This window comes from Talaromyces atroroseus (assembly GCF_001907595.1).
Source record: "Talaromyces atroroseus strain IBT 11181 chromosome Unknown scaffold_13, whole genome shotgun sequence".
Classification (NCBI taxonomy): Eukaryota; Fungi; Ascomycota; class Eurotiomycetes; order Eurotiales; family Trichocomaceae; genus Talaromyces; species Talaromyces atroroseus.
In genome coordinates this window covers 38,080-58,954 of record NW_017971445.1, presented here as the reverse complement: position 1 = coordinate 58,954, position 20,875 = coordinate 38,080, and the positions used below count along the sequence as shown (strand labels likewise).

The 20,875-nt window shown below is 45.6% G+C and overlaps 6 protein-coding genes across 6 annotated transcripts, besides 1 other annotated feature; 3 read left to right on the top strand and 3 right to left on the bottom strand.

Moving 5' to 3' along the window:
- Positions 1 to 107: 107 nt before the first annotated feature.
- On the top strand, positions 108 to 1,610 carry UA08_08059 (hypothetical protein; the record flags this gene model as incomplete). Its single annotated transcript, XM_020263091.1, has 3 exons — positions 108 to 165; positions 232 to 720; positions 796 to 1,610. The coding sequence occupies 3 exons, from the start codon at positions 108 to 110 to the stop codon at positions 1,608 to 1,610; spliced, it is 1,362 nt and encodes a 453-aa protein (XP_020116695.1).
- Positions 1,611 to 2,553: 943 nt separating this feature from the next.
- On the top strand, positions 2,554 to 4,155 carry UA08_08058 (hypothetical protein; the record flags this gene model as incomplete). The annotated part of the gene is made up of 3 exons (XM_020263080.1): positions 2,554 to 2,595; positions 2,703 to 3,035; positions 3,094 to 4,155. 3 exons carry the CDS (start codon positions 2,554 to 2,556, stop codon positions 4,153 to 4,155), a joined length of 1,437 nt encoding a protein of 478 aa, XP_020116533.1.
- A 2,450-nt stretch (positions 4,156 to 6,605) lies between these two features.
- Positions 6,606 to 8,043, bottom strand: UA08_08057 (hypothetical protein; the record flags this gene model as incomplete). Its single annotated transcript, XM_020263069.1, has 2 exons — positions 6,606 to 7,235; positions 7,477 to 8,043. 2 exons carry the CDS (start codon positions 8,041 to 8,043, stop codon positions 6,606 to 6,608), a joined length of 1,197 nt encoding a protein of 398 aa, XP_020116534.1.
- A 4,438-nt stretch (positions 8,044 to 12,481) lies between these two features.
- UA08_08056 (hypothetical protein) lies at positions 12,482 to 14,200 on the bottom strand (the record flags this gene model as incomplete). Its single annotated transcript, XM_020263058.1, has 1 exon — positions 12,482 to 14,200. One exon carries the CDS (start codon positions 14,198 to 14,200, stop codon positions 12,482 to 12,484), a length of 1,719 nt encoding a protein of 572 aa, XP_020116529.1.
- A 933-nt stretch (positions 14,201 to 15,133) lies between these two features.
- Positions 15,134 to 15,194: a repeat region (Identified by RepeatMasker using a combination of RepBase library and repeat library created with RepeatScout).
- Positions 15,195 to 15,693: 499 nt separating this feature from the next.
- UA08_08055 (hypothetical protein) lies at positions 15,694 to 17,834 on the top strand (the record flags this gene model as incomplete). Its single annotated transcript, XM_020263047.1, has 13 exons — positions 15,694 to 15,877; positions 15,933 to 16,065; positions 16,124 to 16,312; positions 16,371 to 16,519; positions 16,570 to 16,688; positions 16,737 to 16,874; positions 16,938 to 17,104; positions 17,156 to 17,178; positions 17,230 to 17,286; position 17,341; positions 17,391 to 17,540; positions 17,676 to 17,737; positions 17,806 to 17,834. The coding sequence occupies 13 exons, from the start codon at positions 15,694 to 15,696 to the stop codon at positions 17,832 to 17,834; spliced, it is 1,401 nt and encodes a 466-aa protein (XP_020116530.1).
- Positions 17,835 to 18,411: 577 nt separating this feature from the next.
- UA08_08054 (hypothetical protein) lies at positions 18,412 to 20,777 on the bottom strand (the record flags this gene model as incomplete). Its single annotated transcript, XM_020263354.1, has 3 exons — positions 18,412 to 19,501; positions 19,574 to 19,696; positions 19,867 to 20,777. 3 exons carry the CDS (start codon positions 20,775 to 20,777, stop codon positions 18,412 to 18,414), a joined length of 2,124 nt encoding a protein of 707 aa, XP_020116531.1.
- Between the last annotated feature and the right edge of the window lie 98 nt (positions 20,778 to 20,875).

Below are 20,875 nucleotides of genomic sequence, written 5' to 3'. Positions count from 1 at the left end.
TCAGCATTTATTTATATGCACTCGAGAGCTAGAAACAGGGCTTTCTGTTGCACTCAGCAAGGCGACCGATGCTAGGTTTCCTGTAAAGAAGCCGGCCACTCGCTCTCATGGCGTCCGTCTCGCCACCCAAGCCGTGGGAGAGGGCTGCCGCTGGGGCAACCACCGGTAAGAGCATAATCCTCAGACTGCATTGATGCCAGCCATACACCTGCTGACGAGAGTGCGAAACAGCCTCACCTATCGCCCCAGCTCCTACCGCTTCGTCGATGCCGGCCGCTGCTGCGACGGCCACCACCACTGCCACTTCGCCCGCAGCGTCAACGTCAATATCATCGGAAGCCCCCGACTTACCGTCTCGCCCAAACAGTCTCAATACGGTCGCTAATCGGACGGCTTCAACGTACTCTCCGTATGGCGCCAATAGACTCGGTGCAAATCCCTACGGCACCTACGGTGGATACGGAGCCTACTCGTCACCGTACTCTCGCTTCGGTTCGATGTACGGTGGCTATGGAGGAGGCTACGGCGGGATGTATGGCGGCATGGGCGGCATGTATCCAGGGATGCCAGGCGACCCGAACGATCCCAATAGTTTGACGAACTCCTTCAGCCAGAGTACTGCCGCTACCTTTCAAATGATTGAGAGCATTGTAGGCGCGTTTGGGGGATTTGCGCAAATGCTGGAAAGCACATATATGGCTACTCATAGTTCTTTTTTTGGTAAGCTTTCTACTTTCCATAATTTTTTTTTTGATCTATTGGAGTCATGGATTATGGACTGATTCGGTCTTCAAGCTATGGTGTCTGTGGCTGAACAATTTGGCAACCTGCGTACCACATTGGGCTCAGTTTTGGGGATATATACGTTAATACGATGGTTTAAGACGTTAATTGCTAAGATAACTGGACGTCCACCCCCCGCTGATGCGATGGCCCTTACTCCATCCGCCTTTTCGGCCTTTTTAAGCGGCCGATCAGCACCACCTACTCTACCAGATGGCAGCCCTGCGCCCCCACGGCCATCGCGGAAACCCTTCTTTATGTTTATCATCGCTGTATTTGGCTTGCCATATCTAATGGGCAAACTCATTCGCTCTTTAGCTCGATCGCAAGAGGAAGAAGCTCGTCGACAACAACTAGCGATAGGGCCTACCCCGGAGACACAGAACGCTCCTCTTGATCCATCCAAGCTGGACTTCTGCCGTGTGCTTTACGATTATACCCCCGATGCGCAGAGCACTGCTGGAATTGATCTCGCCGTGAAGAAAGGTGATATTGTAGCCGTTCTTAGCAAGTCAGACCCGATGGGCAACCCATCTGAATGGTGGCGATGCCGCGCTCGAGATGGTGGCGTTGGCTACCTTCCCAGCCCATACCTCGAAAACATCCAACGACGACCAGCACCTGCCGCCATAACTGCTACAGGTAGCAGTAGCACACCTGGCAGTCGTACAAGTACGATGACCAAAGGTGACAAAAATACCACTTCTCAGCGATCGCAAAGCATGTCCTCATTGCCTCAAGACAGTTCTGAGAAACCGGCCATCTCCGGAAAGATGGGAGATATTACCCCGCAGAGCTTCCAGAAAAGTGCTTTCAATGGCTCATAAAGTTCCATTCCTTCTCTTATGTTTTAACCGTGGTGCTAGCATGCGTTAAATGTGCAACTTTTTCTGTTGTCTTCGGCCTGGGGTTGTTTCACAAGCTTTGGTGCGCGTTGTACATTCTTTTACGACCTGGTTTTATGATTTTGGGCAAATGGAGTTCTCGATCAATCTTATTTGTATAATGCCTGTCCAGCAATGTAGTACAATTTTAATGAAATTCAGCGAGTCATTGTAGCACATACCAATGGTTTCTTATGCCTGCGTGTAGCCTCAGATCCCAGCGGGGTTTACAATCTGATTGTTTATCACATACCCCCAATTAAAATCTGACAAGAAATCAACAGGCTATAAAATGTTGCATAGTAAGCTTTTCCTTGAAAAGTTGTTGCGTTGCATGCAAAGCCATCAGGTAGAATCTTACCGTTTTCGGAAAAAATGGCGTCAAGTTCTTATCGGTCTTCGCTGCGACGCTAATAGGACATCGCCAACCTCGACGGGCACTTAGGCAGCTTATCAAATGATTTGTTGGATTCTTCGAGAATTTTTCGACTTTTTGAAAGATATTCTGAAATCTGTAAGAAAGCAGTTAGGGCAACGTTGGGAAACGAACTATTGGGCTCGGACCGGTGGACGAGGCTTTCACTCGCGACGACATCATTCATTCTTATCTAGCTTAGATATGGATGCTTCAAAACGAAGTGAGGATGGAAATACTGCACTAGCAGATGATGGCGTCTCTCCACAGTCCCCAATATCGACAAATCATGCGGCATCACAAACGCAGCACGGCAACAGAGCAGGGCTGAAACCGGGCCTGGAAAAGAGTGACGATTCTAGTAAATCAATATCGAGGCCGTCTTTCAGAATAATACGCCAAATAATAAAACCCATCAACTGGGTTCCGCCATCTTGTCGCTATAACCCCGAGAACCCACCGTGTTTAACGATGCCACTGAATCTACTTTTCGGTTTTGCATGCACTTTCACTGTATGTGTATTTTGCTTTCTGTCTATTACTGCTTTTATTCCCACTTTTAGCACAGCAGAATATGGAAACAATCCTCGATTGACTCTAAATCGTTGTTAATACTACAGGTCGCAAATTTGTACTACTCCCACCCTATTCTGGATATACTTGCCTCGTCCTTCAATGTCAGCCAAGAACGAGCAAGTATCATACCTACGGCTGCTCAGGGCGGTTATGCAGCAGGGTTGTTGTTCATCTGCCCTTTAGGTGATCTAGTTAAGCGGAGACCATTCGTCCTATGGCTCATGGCTTTTACGGCTACAATAACCCTGGGATTATGTCTAACGAGCAAGTTTGAGACATTTATCGCAATCAATTTCATCATGAGTGTGACGACTGTAACTCCGGTGAGATTCCATTCCTTCTTCCATATTCAGGCAGATTCAGATACGAAAAGTGAGGTGCGTGTGTGTGAAGAGAACACGGACAAGGGCTAACGTGTCTGTATGTTTTGAACAGCAAATTATGCTCCCTCTAGTTGGGCAACTTGCTGCACCTAATCGGCGGGCCACCGCATTATCTATTGTTGTATCCGGCCTGTTGTTGGGCATCCTAATTGCACGCCTACTTTCCGGTATCATAGCCAACTATTCATCCTGGCGGAATGTGTACTGGATGTCATTTGCGCTTCAATATGCAATCCTGATCCTACTCTGGATCTGGATGCCAGACTATCCACAAACGAACAAACATATCAGCTATTTCCGTATTCTCTACAGTATCCCTGAGCTTCTCTTGAAGAACCCGATCCTGGTGCAAGCTTCCCTCATTGGATTCCTAATTTCGTCTACTTTCACCTCATTCTGGACCACGCTTACTTTCCTTCTTTCAGCTGATCCATACAACTATTCGACTGTAATCATTGGTCTCTTTGCGCTTGCCGGGATGGTGCCAATGCTCTTTGGCCCTTTCTTTGCGAACAAGTTCACGGACAGATTCCAAACTCATATCTCTGTGCTCATTGGCACTCTAGTCTGTCTGCTTGGGATTGCTATCGGTACATATACCGGCAAACTCACGATAGCAGGACCAATTATTCAAGCCGTACTCTTCGATTTCGGCCAGCAGATTGCACAGGTTGCCAATCGCACGGCTATCTATGGGGTGGCGCCGAAGGCGGCTAATCGTGTCAACACCGCTTACATGCTTTGCGCATTCTGTGGACAGCTCATGGGTACGGCGGTTGGCAATAAGCTATATGCTCGAGGTGGCTGGGTGCTGTCAGGCAGCGCGAGTGTGGGATTTATGGGAGGTGCTATACTTGTTTTGCTGATGAGGGGACCGCGAGAGACACGTTGGTTGGGGTGGCGAGGAGGGTTGCACCTTAGGAGAGCAAAACAACAGGAACAGAGTGATAATAACAGTGCGAGTGAACTGGAGAAAGAAAGCGGCGAGAAAGACGATCAACGAGACACACATTCTAATTCTCAGGATCAAGTCTTTCGGAATGAGGAACAAGGACGACAAGATGGCGATAAAACTGGGAGAACAGAGGGAACATTTGTCTCGAGCCAGGACTGAAGGAGATCAATGTCAAGATACAGAGTAAAGAGGACCATAAAGCCTCTCTAGTGGACGTTTAATGCATTAATGTCAAGCTACAGACTGACACAAGCTATCCCAGCGACATACATGTCGATAGCTGGAGGACTTGTCTTCGAATACGGACTTTATAGTCATCACAGAAATTCCTCCCTCGTATGGTCGACAGTTAACGATTATTTTCCTGGGCTTGTCGACTATGAACTAGGCGAGGCGGTTTCAGGGGCCGACTCGTACTTCCTCCAACTGGAGGACTTGAATTGCCCTCGGCTGGCATCCAGGATGTAATATAGATGTTTGAAGAGACTGGCGAACCTTCCCTTTAGGACTAATAATCCACCACCAAATGTCTTTCTCCAGTTTGCTTTCGTTTCTGATGCCTCCATCTCTAGGGCTGCAATCGATGCAGAGAAGGGGATTGTAGGACGCTCGTAAATCCAGAAATGCTTGGATATGCATTATAAACAAGCAGTGTAGGTTTTGGATGACGACCCTTCCTTCAACAAATCAGAAGGCGTTCGTCATGGCTTTGTTTCATCCCGATAGTCATATTGTAGTGCTCTCCGTCTCCAGATCTTGGTATGGAAGCCTTCCGTTCGTTATAGCCGGGTTATACTGTATGTCAGATGCGTCTCCGGATTTCGAGCTGCAATAGGAATCTGGTCAAAGTGGAATTAGCCTATTGCCACCTTCTCAATAAGAGCTATAAGTATCCCTGCACTTTCAGCAATATTAGTGCCAGTGAGTACGAATATGTCAACCTACCTAAACAGGTAATTCTGGACCGCGCGGCCAAGAGACCTCGCCTCGATATTCCGCATCTCTTTCCTTATGAGGATCATGAGCACTGTACTTGTTCTGCAGGAAATTCGCAACGCAGTATAATACAAGACAAGCCGAAAAATCTCGTATGGGTTACGACGCAACTGGGTATTGCTCTACACGAGGATTGTTAGCCCTGCCATATCGAACGCCAAGCAAAGTTCCTAAACATTAGTTTAGAGATTATTATTCAGTCGGCTATTCAGACGAATGTTCAACTATGGCGTGATCTGTGTGAATATGGCATCAAATGTGCGGACGAATTTAATCCCTGCATCACTGCATGCGTGCATAAATTGGCAGCCCCCGAAAACGCTCTGTGAAACTCATCTCGCCCCCTAATGTAAATACATCTCACGTTGAGGAACATAGGATAGAAGAAATTGCAAAGGTAAGAGAATTACAACTTGGAATTAAGGCTTCAATGTTGGCAACATTGCCGAATGCCAACAGCCCCCCTCTCTCTCCGATGTTCCCCGACCATTTGCCACCAGGTTTCTTATATATTCCAATTAGTAGCGCAAATAGATTACTAAACGACAGACATACGCATGGCCTAGGCTACAGTTACATAGTTTCATAAACCTTGTCATCAGTACAAGATGGCATGTCGAGATACCTAGGTATATAATAGCACTGAATCATGATCTACCCATGCGGATTGTTCTCATTTATTTAGTGTATTGTCCTTGGGGTGGCATATCTCTGCAGGACATAAAACATGCAGGTGGTAATTAACGTGGTGAGCAGACGCCAATGCACATCAGCATTGATCAACCTACGGTGTGCACCAGACTAAATTTTTGGCTCGGAAGGAGAATTTGGGCCAATAGATGGATAAACTCATGATGTGCATGTCCACGTTGAAATGGGCGGGTTGCACTACATGATCATCAGCCCTTTAGGGATCATGAGGCAATCTTCACCCCGAGAAGCGACATGTCGTTAGATCCTTGCAGGGCTGAGTCAGAGCGATTCTATGACTTGCCTGAACAGGTAATTACATTTATCGTCCTAGTTCACCTAAATCTATATGCTCTCTTGCGTCATTGGGAAAGACTGAAATCTATGCTCTTCATTAACCGTCCTTTACCTGAATACTAAAGAGGCTAGAGGCACAATTGACGCCTTCTCTGTGAGTTAGTGAATGGGGGTTAACATTTCTAATGAATGATGCATTACTAGATATTATCACGGAAGTCCTCCAGGGTACGAAGTATACAAACAGAGTACTATATCTAGGTACCTGTCTTGCCAAGGAATCATTTTCTTCGTTTTCTATTCTCCTAGGTTGAGTACTCATGAGTTATTTACTGTTTCCTTAAGAGTCACCCATTATATATGTACTTAAAAAAATGCTACGCATTAGTAACTAGCCAGAGGGCGGTTCCTTTGGTAACTGTACGTAGGTACCTTAGTAGGTATCCGCCAATATGTAAGATTACATACATGTATATATATATATTTATACATGTTAGCATGGTACCTAGGTGCTGAATATATATTGATGACATAGCTGTATTTTCCTACTTTCCATACATTACTCACGCCTATTCCAAATCGAACGCCATGTCAGCTTTTGTATAGAGAAAAACCAGTAGAACCATTCATGATGGAGTTTCATTATCGAATGAGCTCGTGATTTTCCGGAGATAGTTTTCGGAGTTCTGCACCACCTTCTGCAGATATTCAAGATTGATTTTATTCAGACGACTAGCGCCAGGATGAGACAAAAGTAGTTTTTGACCAAGTGAACTCAAGGAAGATAAAAGGTCCCTGGCCTTTTGCACTAGATCCATGACCAGCATGCGTCTCAATTTGAGGTCGTTCATCAGTGAAACGTGATACTCTCCCACACTGACTTGGATGCATGCAGTTGCCAAGTCGCATTTAGCGATGTAATCAAAACACTGGTCCGTATGCTGAAAAACGGCCATAATACAAACAAGGTCGGCATGGCTGATCTCGCAACTGGCACATTTGATGATGTCGTGACAACTTTGAATCATATCGCCAGTCACCTTGAACACTTTGTCAAGACGTGGCTCCGGCTTCTCGTCCATCACACCTTTGACGTCTGGCACGCGAAGCATCATTTTGGCTTGACAGTGACAACTGCGTGGATTTATCGAGGGTGAATAATTATGTTGACCATCCAAAGACAGAAAGCTTGTCGTGTCAATGTCCGAGAGAGACCCTAGGCTTTCACTGTGAGGTTGACTATGCATTGTCATAGGCTGTGATGTAATACAGTCCATATATGATGGACTATCAATTTTCATGAATGATTGTAGAATATCAAAATCAATTGAATTCGACTCTGCTGTAGATGGGGATGATGCAAAGACCTGTGAGATGATAACCACATACTTCGTGTTCCCTCCAATTCGGAGGGAAATTGAAGTATATGCGGAGACTTTTGTTAGTTTACAAATACTTTTGCTTGACATTTCGCCGAGGGGGACCAGGGCAGCATACATTTCGATTGATATCGACTAGTGATTCCCAGTCAAACTTCTCCATTGCCTGATGAAACATGTTATTCGGCAAGTTCACCACGGAGCCATTTGTTTCCGCATGAGAAATATCTGTCGCAATTTCCATGTGAAAAGGCTCTATAAGGTCTATTGATACCTCACCACTTGATTCTGGGCTTAGGTAGGGTCCGATGTCAGCCTGAATCTGCAAATTGCGTTGTGATTCAGGATTAAGAGGCGAATTGTGGTTAGTGGATGATGATGACGAGAATTGTTTTGCGGTTTTCCTGTTGCTGGCCGTTGTGCTTTCCCGGATATTTTTCTGATGAGAAATCCGATGCTCTCTATTCGCCGAAGTATATCTGCAAATTTCTCCTCGACTGCTGCATCGCTCGCATTCTTGTTTTCCGTTGCATTTCACTTTAGCCATGCGGCATGCTTCGCATGCAGTCATTGGTCGACGAACCAGAGGTTTCGCTCCCTGAGTTCCTGGACACTGCCAGTTCAGAATAAAAGCTTCAGGGATCTCCTTCTTCCGGGAGTTGCGAGCAGTATGAGCTGGAGACATGATACGAAAAAAAAAACATAAGTTGCAGATTACCAGAATTTAATTCGGGATTCTTTTTCTCACTAAATACTTGACTTTTGTTATCGGCTGTCAAAAGTATATTTGGTTCTCTTTTTCTAGCTTATGATTAGAGCTTACTATAGTGCCACATTTCTCTAACGCCTCCACTATCCTTAAAAAGATTGTATTAAGTTATATAATCATACCTCATCTAAGCTAGTCAATTACGAGGCTTGGGGTAGATCTGCAGCATGACTGCATGCTTACATACGTTAGATTTTCTGCCGTTTGTAGGTAATATACAGGCATGAGGACCTAGCGGCAAAAAAAAAAAAAAGAAAATTACAAAGATGCAACAGACATGGCTTTGTCATTGCCAAATGACCGCCTAGGCACTATGTTGTGGTGTGTCGAATGTTTTACTTCTTCTGGTTGGTCGAAAAGAAACAAGGTGAATAGTAAGAACTGACCTAGGTACCTAGGCATGCGGAGAAAGCCGCTGTGGCATGGAAATTTATATGCATGGATCTGAGTTCCATCACGGAGGTCATAGAGCAACGCAGTCTTCAGTTTGTTTCAATTTATTTGGGGGTTTAAAATACCCGAGGCTCTTGCATGTCTTCAGTACCTAATAACAAGCCTATATACTGTAGAACAATATGATCTTCTAATAATCATGGGCGTACAAAGAGGGGATCAACTACACAACACACATCCCATCCACTCGAAACACCTTCTTAATTTTGTAGTTACAAGGTTATGGCCATGTATTGGAGCCGTCATTCCTTCACCACAGGATCCCATTCTTTAGAGATGAAGCAATGTGACGCGCGACGCTCACTTGAAAACGATTCAAAAACATATGCAAGGGCTTACTTAACCATCCGACCACCATATATAATCCTGTAGTCAGCAAATCCATCAAAGCTTGACATATGTCTTACACTAACGTCAACCGGTTTCAGAGTCGGCTTCGTGCGTCTAGTTATATAATTGCCAGGACTGAAGAATATCACCGAAGAGCTGCATGTACTAGACTACTAGTTGCCCCTGTCGGAGAGAACTTTTAACTAATTTGTAATCACAATGCAGTCCGTAGTCAACTAGTAACTAAACTATTACTAGGGTAGTAATAGTCCAACTTGTGCCGAGCTGCATCAACAAGGGTAGAAGCCGCTCAGGTCGTGCTCAATTGCGCCAGATCTCTGTAGTATGGTAGTACGAATTAATCAAACAACGTGGGCGTGATCAGTCACGCAGACACTGAGCATGTGCAGTAATGGTTACATACATATATGCAATGTGACTTTCCTATAAGTAATCAAGTGTCGTGAAGTTTGCAATCGTAATAACCCTACGGCATCGTTGACCAATTAATATGGTGGCAAATCGACACCATTTCGGGTCCAGAAAATAACGATTATAGATTTAAATATAAGACCTACGTCTGGCAAGTGCTTAAGCATGTGCTACTTGGATAGGGTTACATAATATGGCGCTATCAAGACATGTATGGATGCCTCCAAATCAGCCCGACAAATGGGAAAACCTGATCCTTGTTTACTGTTTGGCTATGGCTCACAGAAAATCCATCAGATGACCTGGACACATTAGGAATTTATTGAAGAAGAGCAGTAGGTGTCATATTTTTGGTACGCTGGAGCGAGGAAAGACAGCCTCAACCGTTCACAGATCGCAATCAGATAAATTTATGTGTATAATAAAAAATGAAATGAGAAAAAAAAAACACTTTCCTTTCTTGGCAGGCAATGAAACTTGCACAACCGCTCAGGCTTAATGAAGAGGTGTCGTTCATAGCTCTTCGTTGCTCATCTCGGGATGGGCACCCCCGACCAGCGAATTCTCTAGTATTTCAGAATTGATTGTCCCTTGGACCCCGATTCGGGCGTTTCTCACTCTGGTTCTTAAGGTATGGCGATTTATCAAACACCACACGAAGTTAATCTATTGACCTTCGGTGACTCAATGCCCGAGGTTTCACAAAGTCCCCCTTCTCGATTGTGATGATATATAATTTGGGTTTAAAAAGCGTAATCTAAGAAGGAGGACAGCTCGCTGATACGCGCGTGTTTTTTTTTCCCCTTTAAATTTGAAAATGTATCGCTGTAGCAGCCGTTTGGCGAGAGTGATTACCAGGTCAAGACAAAGGTCTTTGTTCTAGGTGGTACTCTGACTAGGCGGCTCGACACGTTTCAGTAGCTAGATACTTTTCCTTGCAAGATTCGCACGTATACAAATGTCCCTGAATTCAAGCACCATCATTTGCAAGTGATTAACATTCGTCTCTGAGATGAACGATAAGTGGTCTAGATACCTCGCCAGTACTGTCATTGTCGAATAATCGATGCCTCTTCCACGCAGAGGATGAGCCAAAGTTCCTCGTTCATGTTTCAAACAGCGTAATTGAAGGGGACGCCGAAAGTTTGTAGAATAAGTCTTGGTGAAAGCAAGGTGGGAGTCTGAGTAACCCTAATCACGTGCTGCTTGACCGGCAAAACGTTTAACTTTCTCTTAAATAAAAGCTACTCTGCAGGAGCCTAAATGAAGTAAGTTATGTTTCTTTATGAGATATCTTGGACATTCCCATCTCGCTTCCCAGGCCAGAGCGCCGGCGGTGCACGTTTGGGATACCGCTGCGCACATAAAATGCGTGAATCGACACTTTTTCTTTTCTATCGTTTCGTAAGATACTGATTAATTATCTAGAAGGCTTCTGAGATATTCCCGATCTTGACCGAATCCTTTAGACGACACAGTTTGGGACAATAAAGCCGATTCAACCATCTCCACGGTTTTTGCCGCGTGTTTCTGAGCTGGACACAGGTCATACTACGCCATAGCTGACTTGCCAGCATCATACTGTTACATTTCAGTGCTATCAACCTAAACAATCTCACTTCTGGTTCAACATCAATATACACAAGGGTTGCGTGGTGGAAAACTACCTATCCAACCAATGTAGACTGGGGGAACTGGAGTATATCTCTTTATTGCTGGCTCTCCTGCTCCGTCATCAATGGCTAATACGCAGTCGAAGTCCCGAGTAGCCCTAACAGCCCTACGTTGAACTATTCCGAAAGTGGAAATTGCCAATTCGCTTGGCCGAGCAAGTATATATGTTCAGAGGGCGCGAATGTACCGTTAACACCCAGTAATACACTCAGAAACATTACCTTGGTCGTATAACTACTCATCAAGTCCCTGTCACTTCCCTCCAGCTGTGGACACATTGCGCAACACCCCGGGCTATAACTATAACTAGTTAGTTACTGTGGGTTTTTAAACTGGACCTAAGGCGATCAATCCACTATGTACCATGAGATCCCGAGATCCTTGTTTCCGCGAAATGCCTCGCCCCATACCCAAAGAGTTCAACAGTGCGAGCCAATCAAGAATGCCTGAAAGTTAATTAACGGAGTGCGAGAGAATGACTAATTGCACGTGCTCTGATAGCCCACTCTGGGGGCTGAACAAACCCCCCAGGATGTTACATTACTAAGTACTTACATAAACTAGGTCGGAGACATGCAAAGAACTGACTAATAGTGCCTCGCAATGTTAGCTAACTAGTTAGTTAATACAGGTTACTTAATTGCTGGTCTCATGCGGAGAGATCTGGCCTAAGCGGGGTGATGTTGTCCCGAATCTAGCTTACTGCCTAATTCGGTAATGTGACTGGAGGGGCATCCATCCTACATCTTTGAAGGAACGGCGTCCGACTCGCTTCTTACTGTAGAGTTACTGGAAACAGAATTAAACGTGCACGAGTATTCTACAATTACCAGATGGCATTATCTATATCTATATCTAATTGATTTCTTTTATAAACGTTTTCAGCGAAGGGTTTCAGCTCCGTCAATGGCTACAATGCCCGACTTTGCTAGTACCTGGACAGAAGAAGAAGAAGAAGAAGAAGAAAAAGGAAACTAAGACGTCTCAATTATAGATGGCTCTAAGGATAAGCTGTTAGATGCTTGGGAATTTGTCATTATCATCAACGAGCACCAAAGCATGACCTGGATTGAGCCAAGGATGCTATTCAGATAATCTTTTATTGAAAATCTGTCATTTAAGGATCCTTCGTTTCTACCCACGAATAAGCTTACAACCATGTTCGTAAGTCAAATATAGGGTGTGGATTCCCTACGTGGATAGCAAAATAAAAAGTAATATTGTCAACATTGTTGCATACCAATACAAAGTTCTAGTAACTCAATACTATGACTGTTAGACGATCACGATTCCACAAAGCACAGACCGAACAATCTAAAGAAGCAAAAGGGATTGACCACAGCTTCCCGAGGCCGTCCTGGGTGTCCTCCATCCCTCTCATGCCTGCATATGCCCAGTGATGTGTGACAGCCAAACTTTTCATGTTTCCTCCATCCACAGCCTAACCACAAAAGAGAGGTAACGTCTAAGCAGCAGCAACGGCGGCACTTTCCACAAAGAGACGCTCTCTCTTCATAAGAAAACTCAAGACGAAAACTAGTGCCCCGGCGGTAATTTCAAGAGCGTATGTCTTGCTGATGGCATCCACGATTGCTGTCAAGACTTCCTGGCTCACCCCTGGGCCCAATGAGTCCAAGAAGGTTCCTTTAACACCTGTCATGGCTAGTTGAATCTCTTCCTTCGAAACGTTAGGAAGGATTTCCGCAATTCGAGTCTCGCTTCCGTTGAGATATAGACTATTGGCAATGGTCATGGCAATAGTGATACCAGCGAACTGGGCAAGAGTAATAAAACCGACTGCCGCGGGGACGCGTGATGGAGTAACCACCGCTTGGGCAACTGAGAAAGAAGCTTGGATGAATAATCCAACACCAAGCCCGGTGATGGCAGTGTATCCGTAGACGTGAGCGGTGGACGTTGTCAGCCCGACAGTGTACATCAAAGCACCACCAGTCAGTGTTAGGGCACCGCCAGCAGTGTACCAGGGCATATAGAGACCCCACTTGGCGAGAAGAGCACCATTTGTAAAAATCGTAGCAACCATGATAATGATGAATGGTAATAGGCGTACGCCAGCTTCTAGTGCAGCATCATTTCGTGTAAACTGGAAGAAAATCGGAACCATGTAGATCGGGACGAACGCAGCGGCTCCGGCAGCTGCAGTAGCGCTGAACAGAATCAAGACGGTGCGGGAGCCAAAGAATTCAACCGGGATGATGCGTCGCTCAACAGTGGTCCCAATTGTCCAAACCTGTTGTATACCGAGAATGATAAAAAGAACACCCGAGCAGACGAAGAGCCCAATAACAGGGCCCGAATTCCACGGGTAGGTCATGCCACCCCAAGAGATAGCCATAATGCCTGTAGTAAAAGCTGCGATAGAGAGCAAAGAGCCGATAAAGTCGAGTTCTCTCGCCCGGTCTTTGATGGACACTCCAGGGCGTGGGTCCTTATTGGGAAGCAGAAACAGGTAGACTGGTGCAGCACATGCACCAATGCACAGATTGATATAAAAGGCCCATCTCCAACCAGCTGAAGAATCACTAAAAGCTCCGCCAATAATAGGACCGAGGACAATTCCAACGCCCCATGTGAGACCCGTGCCTCCAATATACAATGGACGCTCTGCTATCGTGGTCGTCGTAGCCAGAAGAGTCATAACACCGACGTATAATCCTGATCCGCTAACACCGCAAAGCGCTCGACCAACAATCATGACCTGAATCGACGGTGCCGCACCACAAATAGCCGAACCGATTTCAAATACCGCAACGTTGAGGAGATATGTCCATTTCGCGTTGAACTGACCATAGATCCTACCCCAGACTAAGTTGGTTGCAGTGGCGCCAAGGAGGAACGCAACACTCAGCCAGGTCATTTTATCCACGTTGCCAAAGTCAGATATAATGACTGGCTGGATATCGGCCACGACTGTGTTGTCGAGTGCATAGTAGAAAATGGAAGACAGAATGGCCGTTACTGCCAAAATCCATTTCCAGCCGTGGATATCTCGAGGAGGCAATTGCTCTTGGGCTTCCTCTTTCAGGTTATTTTCTTCGTCCGATGTTCGCTGACTGTCCAAAACCTGGCTCTCTTTTTGGGAATTGATGTTCACTTCGGCAGTGGATGCTTCGGTGCTGCTCAATTCCTGGGCAGGCTCTTTCTCTAGGACTTGAGCCGCCATGGCGATGCGTTGGCGGTACGTAGGACCTGAATGCTAGTTGTTAGGACCGTATAGGAGAAAGTTCTGGCCACGAATGGTTGGATTAGCCACTATAAAGTGTCAATATCAAGGCAGGCTGGCAGAACGAACATCAAATGTTGTATACGGAAAAGGTGTGCCGTTTGTATACTCCGACCTGAATGTGCAGATGTGTCGTTCTTGGTCGCACAAGCCGGAAGGGGTGATCTTTATGTAGATATATGATCGGATGAGTAAGAGGCATGCAACGTTTAGCCGAATACTCATGTAATCGACGGAAACATTCTTCACCAAGCGTTTTGTGTACTTGAGCTAGTTACAAGTTCGATATTTGTCATCTTAGTCTGCAATGACGCCGAGCATCTGCCCCTGAGTGCGCAGTATAGCGTCTAGTAAGCAGATTTATGTTAGGCAAGAGCATACCCGGAGACTTCTGCCACTGCACTGCTCTGTGTTTGTTGTCGGCATGGCGGCCAATCTTGAATGACCAATAAAACAGACTATTGGTACCGTCGATACCATTGCACGGCGGACTTATTTTGCCGTGGTATACTCCGTGATCAATAGCCAATCGAACAAATGCTCTGCTGGCGTTTTGCATGATTGCTCTGACCCCGGAGACATTTGGCGGGACGATGTTAGCCCGAGAGGGGAGTTTGTGATTGGCTGGCTCGATGCCCCAGCCCCACCCTAGCCCTAGCCCTAGCCCTAATATACGGCTCACCCTAAAGCAACCCGATTGCGCTGAGGTATATCTTGCATCAAAGCCTCCCCCGACCCTTTCGAATTCGGCACTTTCATTGGCTGTGAGTTAAGCATATGATTTGGCTTCTTTTTCGACGATCTACTCTGTCGTGCTTAGCTACATATAGCGCAGCATCCATAACATGACACAGCGTAGGAGGCCCAGGATCAACCTTTTGATAGAGCTTCTAGTAATGCTCATTAGGTGCAAATAATGCGTTATATCTCGCTGCCAAACATCTGATATACCTGGCAGAAGATTTGGCCCAAGCCCTCTGCATATTGGTTGTGATGCGATTGACAGGAAGCTGAATTAGAGTGGATGGCGCTCAAAAGGATGCGCGATTACCATGCGTAAGAAGGCATCATTAGTTCCCGGTCTTAATAAACATTGTGTATGGAGCTCTAGAGAGCCCCGGGTAGGTGTTCCCCAAAATGGAAACCAATTTCCCGTTATGGTATAGATGGTGAGGATAAGAAGAAAGGAAAAAAGTTTCCAAGGTTGAGTAATATATACTTGGCATTTAGGTACAGTTTATATATCTACAATTCTTTTTAACCAAGTCAAACCTTCGGTCCAACGATCACTTTCGATTCATAGAATTTGCAAAAATCATCATCATTGGAAAACGTGCATGCTATCCAGCTAAGCTAGCTCGCTTTGTTTTACGTTGATCCCTAGGGCTATTACAAATATCTAGACTTCCCTGAGCTAGGAAGGAGTCTTGAAGATGTTGTCGCTCTACGTTCTGGGGGCGTTCTTCGTCGGCTTGGTTTTCTGGGCGTTGAAGCCGGCAAAGCAGAACCCGTACCCATTACCACCAGGGCCTCCAGCAGAGCCAATATTCGGCCATGCGAGACTCATCCCGACAACTCGCCCTGAAGTGACTTACGCAAAATGGACCAAAGATTATAGTGGGCTTAGTACTCGTTTTCATATCCAATGTATCAGCTAACCATTTTTGTTCAGATTCTGACGTGCTCTACCTCAACCTCTTGGGAAAACATGCAATCATTCTCAACAGCCAGAAGGCCGCAACAGATCTTCTGGACAGACGAGGGGCAAACTATAGTGATCGTCCACGATTCCCATTCTTTGATGAGTAAGGAAACTGCCAACTATGACTGTTATCAAACGTTTCTGATTATTCGCGATGGCAGGATGGGTTGGCGTCAGATCTTGACATTCTACTCGCAAGGTCCCGAGTTCAGGAAGCACCGTAGAATGTTTAATACTGCTTTCTCTGCCGGAAACTGCCTCATGTACAGAGATGGCCAGCAAAAGGAGGCCCGAAAAATGCTCAAAAACATCGTTAAGGATCCGACGGAATGGAGGAAGCACATGGTTTTGTAAGACCTCTCGGAGAGTCCGAACCATGCCTGATCCCTGTCTAATGCTGAGGAACAGTTTCGCAATTGCAATTATCATTCGGCTCACCTATGGGATTGAGGTTACTGGCCCCGAGGATCCCTTAATTGAACTGGCGGATAAAGGCGGCAAGACAGTCAGCGAAGGGGGGCCTGCTGGCGCAACTTTTGTTGATATCTTTCCATTCGGTAAGTTGACCGAAAGCGAAGGCAAGAATGGCTACCAATGATTTCTACAGTTCGAGCTCTCCCTCACTCTCTATCGTTCCTCATCCCGTCTTTGAAGTTTGCACGCGATCAGATCCCTGTACTTCGCGCAATGAAAGACATCCCGTTCGGGATGGTGGAAGACCGGATAGTAAGTGTCACGTAAGCAGCAAATTGAGGGATTTGCTAACGTAAATAGAAAAATAAAACCGCCCGGGATTCGTTCCTGGTAAAGGTACTCAGAGAGCGGGCTCAAAATGCAGAGGAATTACAAGGTCTCACAGACGAAGATCTCAAGGGAGCCACGTCTACGATTTTTACGGCGGGCCAAGATACTGTAAGCCTTGCATATTCAATATCAACGAAAGGAAATTCTACTAAAATCACTAAAATGTTCTAGACTTGGTCACAACTCATGTACTTCGTCCTAGCCATGACTTACTACCCAGAAATTCAAAAGAAGGCATGGGCCGAGATTGAATCTGTTGTTGGGCATGATCGCTTGCCGGAGTTCAGTGACCAGCCCAATCTTCCTTATTTAAACAATGTCGTCAAAGAAGCATTTAGGTATGATACCCTGATACCAGGTTTAAGAATAATGTTTCTAATGGAGAGTAGATGGAACTTAGTGGTGCCTCTTGGTAAATACTCTTCCCCTTGACTAAGATTGAAACGCCTTTAACACGCCATAGGAATTCCTCATGTTAATAACAAAGACGATGAATACAACGGCTATTTCATACCAAAAGGTGCGTGCGATTCGTGAATCTTGAATCATACAATATAGCTAAATAATTCAACAGGGTAAGATAATAAACCAGGAAACTATCGTCGGCTTTCTAACACCATGTAGCTCCCTTGTAATTGCCAATGGCTATGCCATTCATCGGGATGCAGCTGTCTACAAAAACCCTGAAAGGTTCGATCCAGATCGATTCATTCCGAAAGAACAAGGAGGTCGCGGAGAGCCAGCCCCGGAGGCACACTTTGGTTTCGGTCGCAGGTATGATTTTCCTACTCGTTGAACCTACCTGTATAGGCCCTAATCAGATCTAGAATTTGTCCTGGACAGTACCTGGGACACGCAAGTGTCTGGATATCTATAGCAACTATGTTGGCAACACTGGAAATCTCAAAGGCTAAAGATGAAAGAGGAGTTGAAATCACTCCTGACCCTGAAATTACACTTGGTGTCACGAGGTATGGGCTCTCACAGTGGATATGCAAGTTTGATAATAAAGGACGGGGTGTACTGACATCTATTGTAGTCATCCACGATCTTTTCCTTGCACCGTAACTCCACGGCCCCATGCTGAAGCGTTATTGCAGAACCTGTGAGATTTATCAACCCTCCTTTGACCAAAATATCAGATTTCACGATCACGTAAGAAAATACTGTGATTTCCTTGCCTATACTATCAGAGCCTCAGCGTATGCAATTGCCTATCTGGGAAATTCGAGGTTTTAAATTGCACTTAATTTATTGACATGCTGTGAGGATACGTACGAGAAGTTTGTCGTTCGTTACTTGTATTGTAAATCTAATGGCAGTTTCTTCATTGACACAAGAAGTGAATAGCTAGTCAAGGTGTTATTGGGAAACGTAACGAATCTCGCAGCATACCCAGGTAAGGTTTGTTATCTGAAATATAGCTAATGAATCGAAGCACCGAAGACCCACGACCATTATTAAGAACTGCAATTCTAGCACATTTACAACGAAATTACTCAGTAGCATAGCATATAATCATTGAAATCTAATTCATGGCGTCCCTGAATCACTAAAAACTCGATTCCACCCAATCAGATTATATACTGGCTATCTAGTGTTGCGCATTTTCAGGAGGAATTCCTAACATTTCTTAATATCCATTTCATATGCCTAATTCTTCAATCGGGAAAGACGACATGCTGGGTTGACCTAATATGTGTAGAGATGAGCCAGTGTAGTCATTTGCGTGACTGTACTGCTTTCTGGTATTAATAAGTCCTGAAGTCTCGCCAACAGATGATAATGAATCCTGCGGTGTATACCAACTGTTCTCGGAGTCATCGCTGCTGCTGCTGCTGTTCATTATGTAGTCGATTGTACATCTTTGCAAATACTGTCGCGTGCGAGTCTCTCCGCCGATCACAGAGGAAATCCCATGGACTAGAGTGGGATCTGCGCTTCCATTCTCATTCCTGTTGTGGTGGTGATGCTTGTTACTATTATAGTCATATATATCGAGCATCTTCCGAAGGAGTCGCGATCCATTGACGCTCGTCGGAACCGAGATACCTCGTGTTTCCAAGGCCTCGAGCTCTGAAATCACCATCTCCACATCACCGCGCAGCTGGAAATGAGGATCTGGAAGGCGTCCCATGAGAAGAAACAAAGCCAATGCAACACCTGTAGAGAATATTTGATACGACTCCGTGGCAAATCGTTGGTGTGTCATAATCAATGAGTCCGACTGTTGCTTTTTAATTGATCGATAAACGGAAAATGCATCCATTGCAGATTCCAGGCAGATTGACTGCGCGGAGCTAGCCTTAGGATTAGAGTCGCCCAGAAAGCATATATACATGCGAATGCGCTGGACGCATACAAATGTATGGAATAGGTGGTGTTGCCAGGGGATCACTGCATATTCCGTGGGAAGCTGAGGTACAGCGCGAACTCCGTCCTTATTGATTCGGAGATACCAGGGTAGTCGGTTCAGGATTTTGCAAAGTTCCCGATCAATGCTTGCGACATATTCAAGGGATGATAGCCCGTTGCCATTGTTTATGTAGAGCTTGTTGAGCAACCTCGTCACTCGAGCTCTAATCACGCTAAAGGCTGCTATGGTGGGTTCGCCCATGTCCCGTGGCGAGATTCTTGTGGTGGTCATATCTTCATCGTTACAGTTTAGTGGAATCGGTACACGCGAGATATGAGACTGTATCATTGGCTGTCGATTGAGGCACATTGCTTGGAAACTATATAGTTATGTATGTCAGGTCTTGTGAGCACAAGCAACCGTTGATCCACTGATTTGGCAGTTTACATACGTGTCAGACGAGCAAAGTTCCCACCAGATACGGTGTCGCATCTCCTGCTCCAGAGAAGTTGATGGAGAAGAATCGACGTCGAGGCCCAACGCTTGCGCAGCACGAACAGCCTGACCCAGGCAACTATAGAAGCAACATGTTAATTTCGAAACCCCCCAATCTCAAGCGTTCCGATAGATAATTCTTACGAATTTAATGTTTCGATCTCCCCCGTCTCGTACCAGTATTGTTGACAGTTAATAAAAGTTTGTAGTTGAAATATTGTCGGTCTCGAATCGTGACTAGCCACTAACAAACACTGTCTTGAAGCCAAATGCCATGAGCGAGGTAGAAGTTTCACTTCAGCCTCTTCGAATCCCAGAAATATACAGAGATCCGGAGGAATGTATAGGATGCTGAGAGACAGCATGGAATAAAGCAACGACAGCCAGGCAAAGTCAACGTCTTTCCATTTAGCAGCGGAATACTCTGTGTATTGTTGTCGAAATGACGGCGCATGAAGGACTTGGTATACGTAGTTAATATTCTCAAAGAAATACGAAGTCAAGAAATCACATTGTGACCGAGTGGGCAGAGTATCAATAAGTCGTCGCCGCCAGTCACACTCATCTGGCTCCTCGAATAGCAATGATGATATACGACCTGTGGTTGAAGAAGACTGCGGCTGCTCATGTTGCAATCCGGATGTAGGCACGACGCATGGCAATGATGGCCGGATATCAGTGAATGTATTGGCCCTGAGAACTTGATTTGAGAGCGCACCCCAGTCCCAAAGACAATCCACATCATCCCACACTCCGTTGTTGGACGCACTTCCCAGGCCTGAGTCGACATGATCAGCGTTGCCTTGATCATGCTGGTCATGTACTTGGCAATCATAATTCATGTCCAGTCCGGCATCTTCCGGATTCCGCTGGGCAAGAGGTACAGCATTTTCAGATGATGCTATGACAGCTGACAAAAGCACGGGATGACGCTGGCGGTGTCTGCTTGGCTGACCACCGCGATACAATGGCGGATTAACAAGACATTCGAACTCGCGGCCGTTCCTTTCACAGCTCTGGCAGGGGATGGCTCGATTACATTTGACCTTGTGTTCCCGGCATGGCAGACAACTGAACGTCTGACGGTTGCGGCGTCGTCTCGGTGTGAGGGTTCTGTAATGATCTGGCCCAAAAATCGATATTGGAGTCGTCCCTGCCATCGATTCCAACAAATGATATTAGGTTGCTCAATACCTAATTGTCATATTATGCGTGCGGTGTAAGCAGCGACCATGTCTGGAAGTTGTCGGAGAAGGGA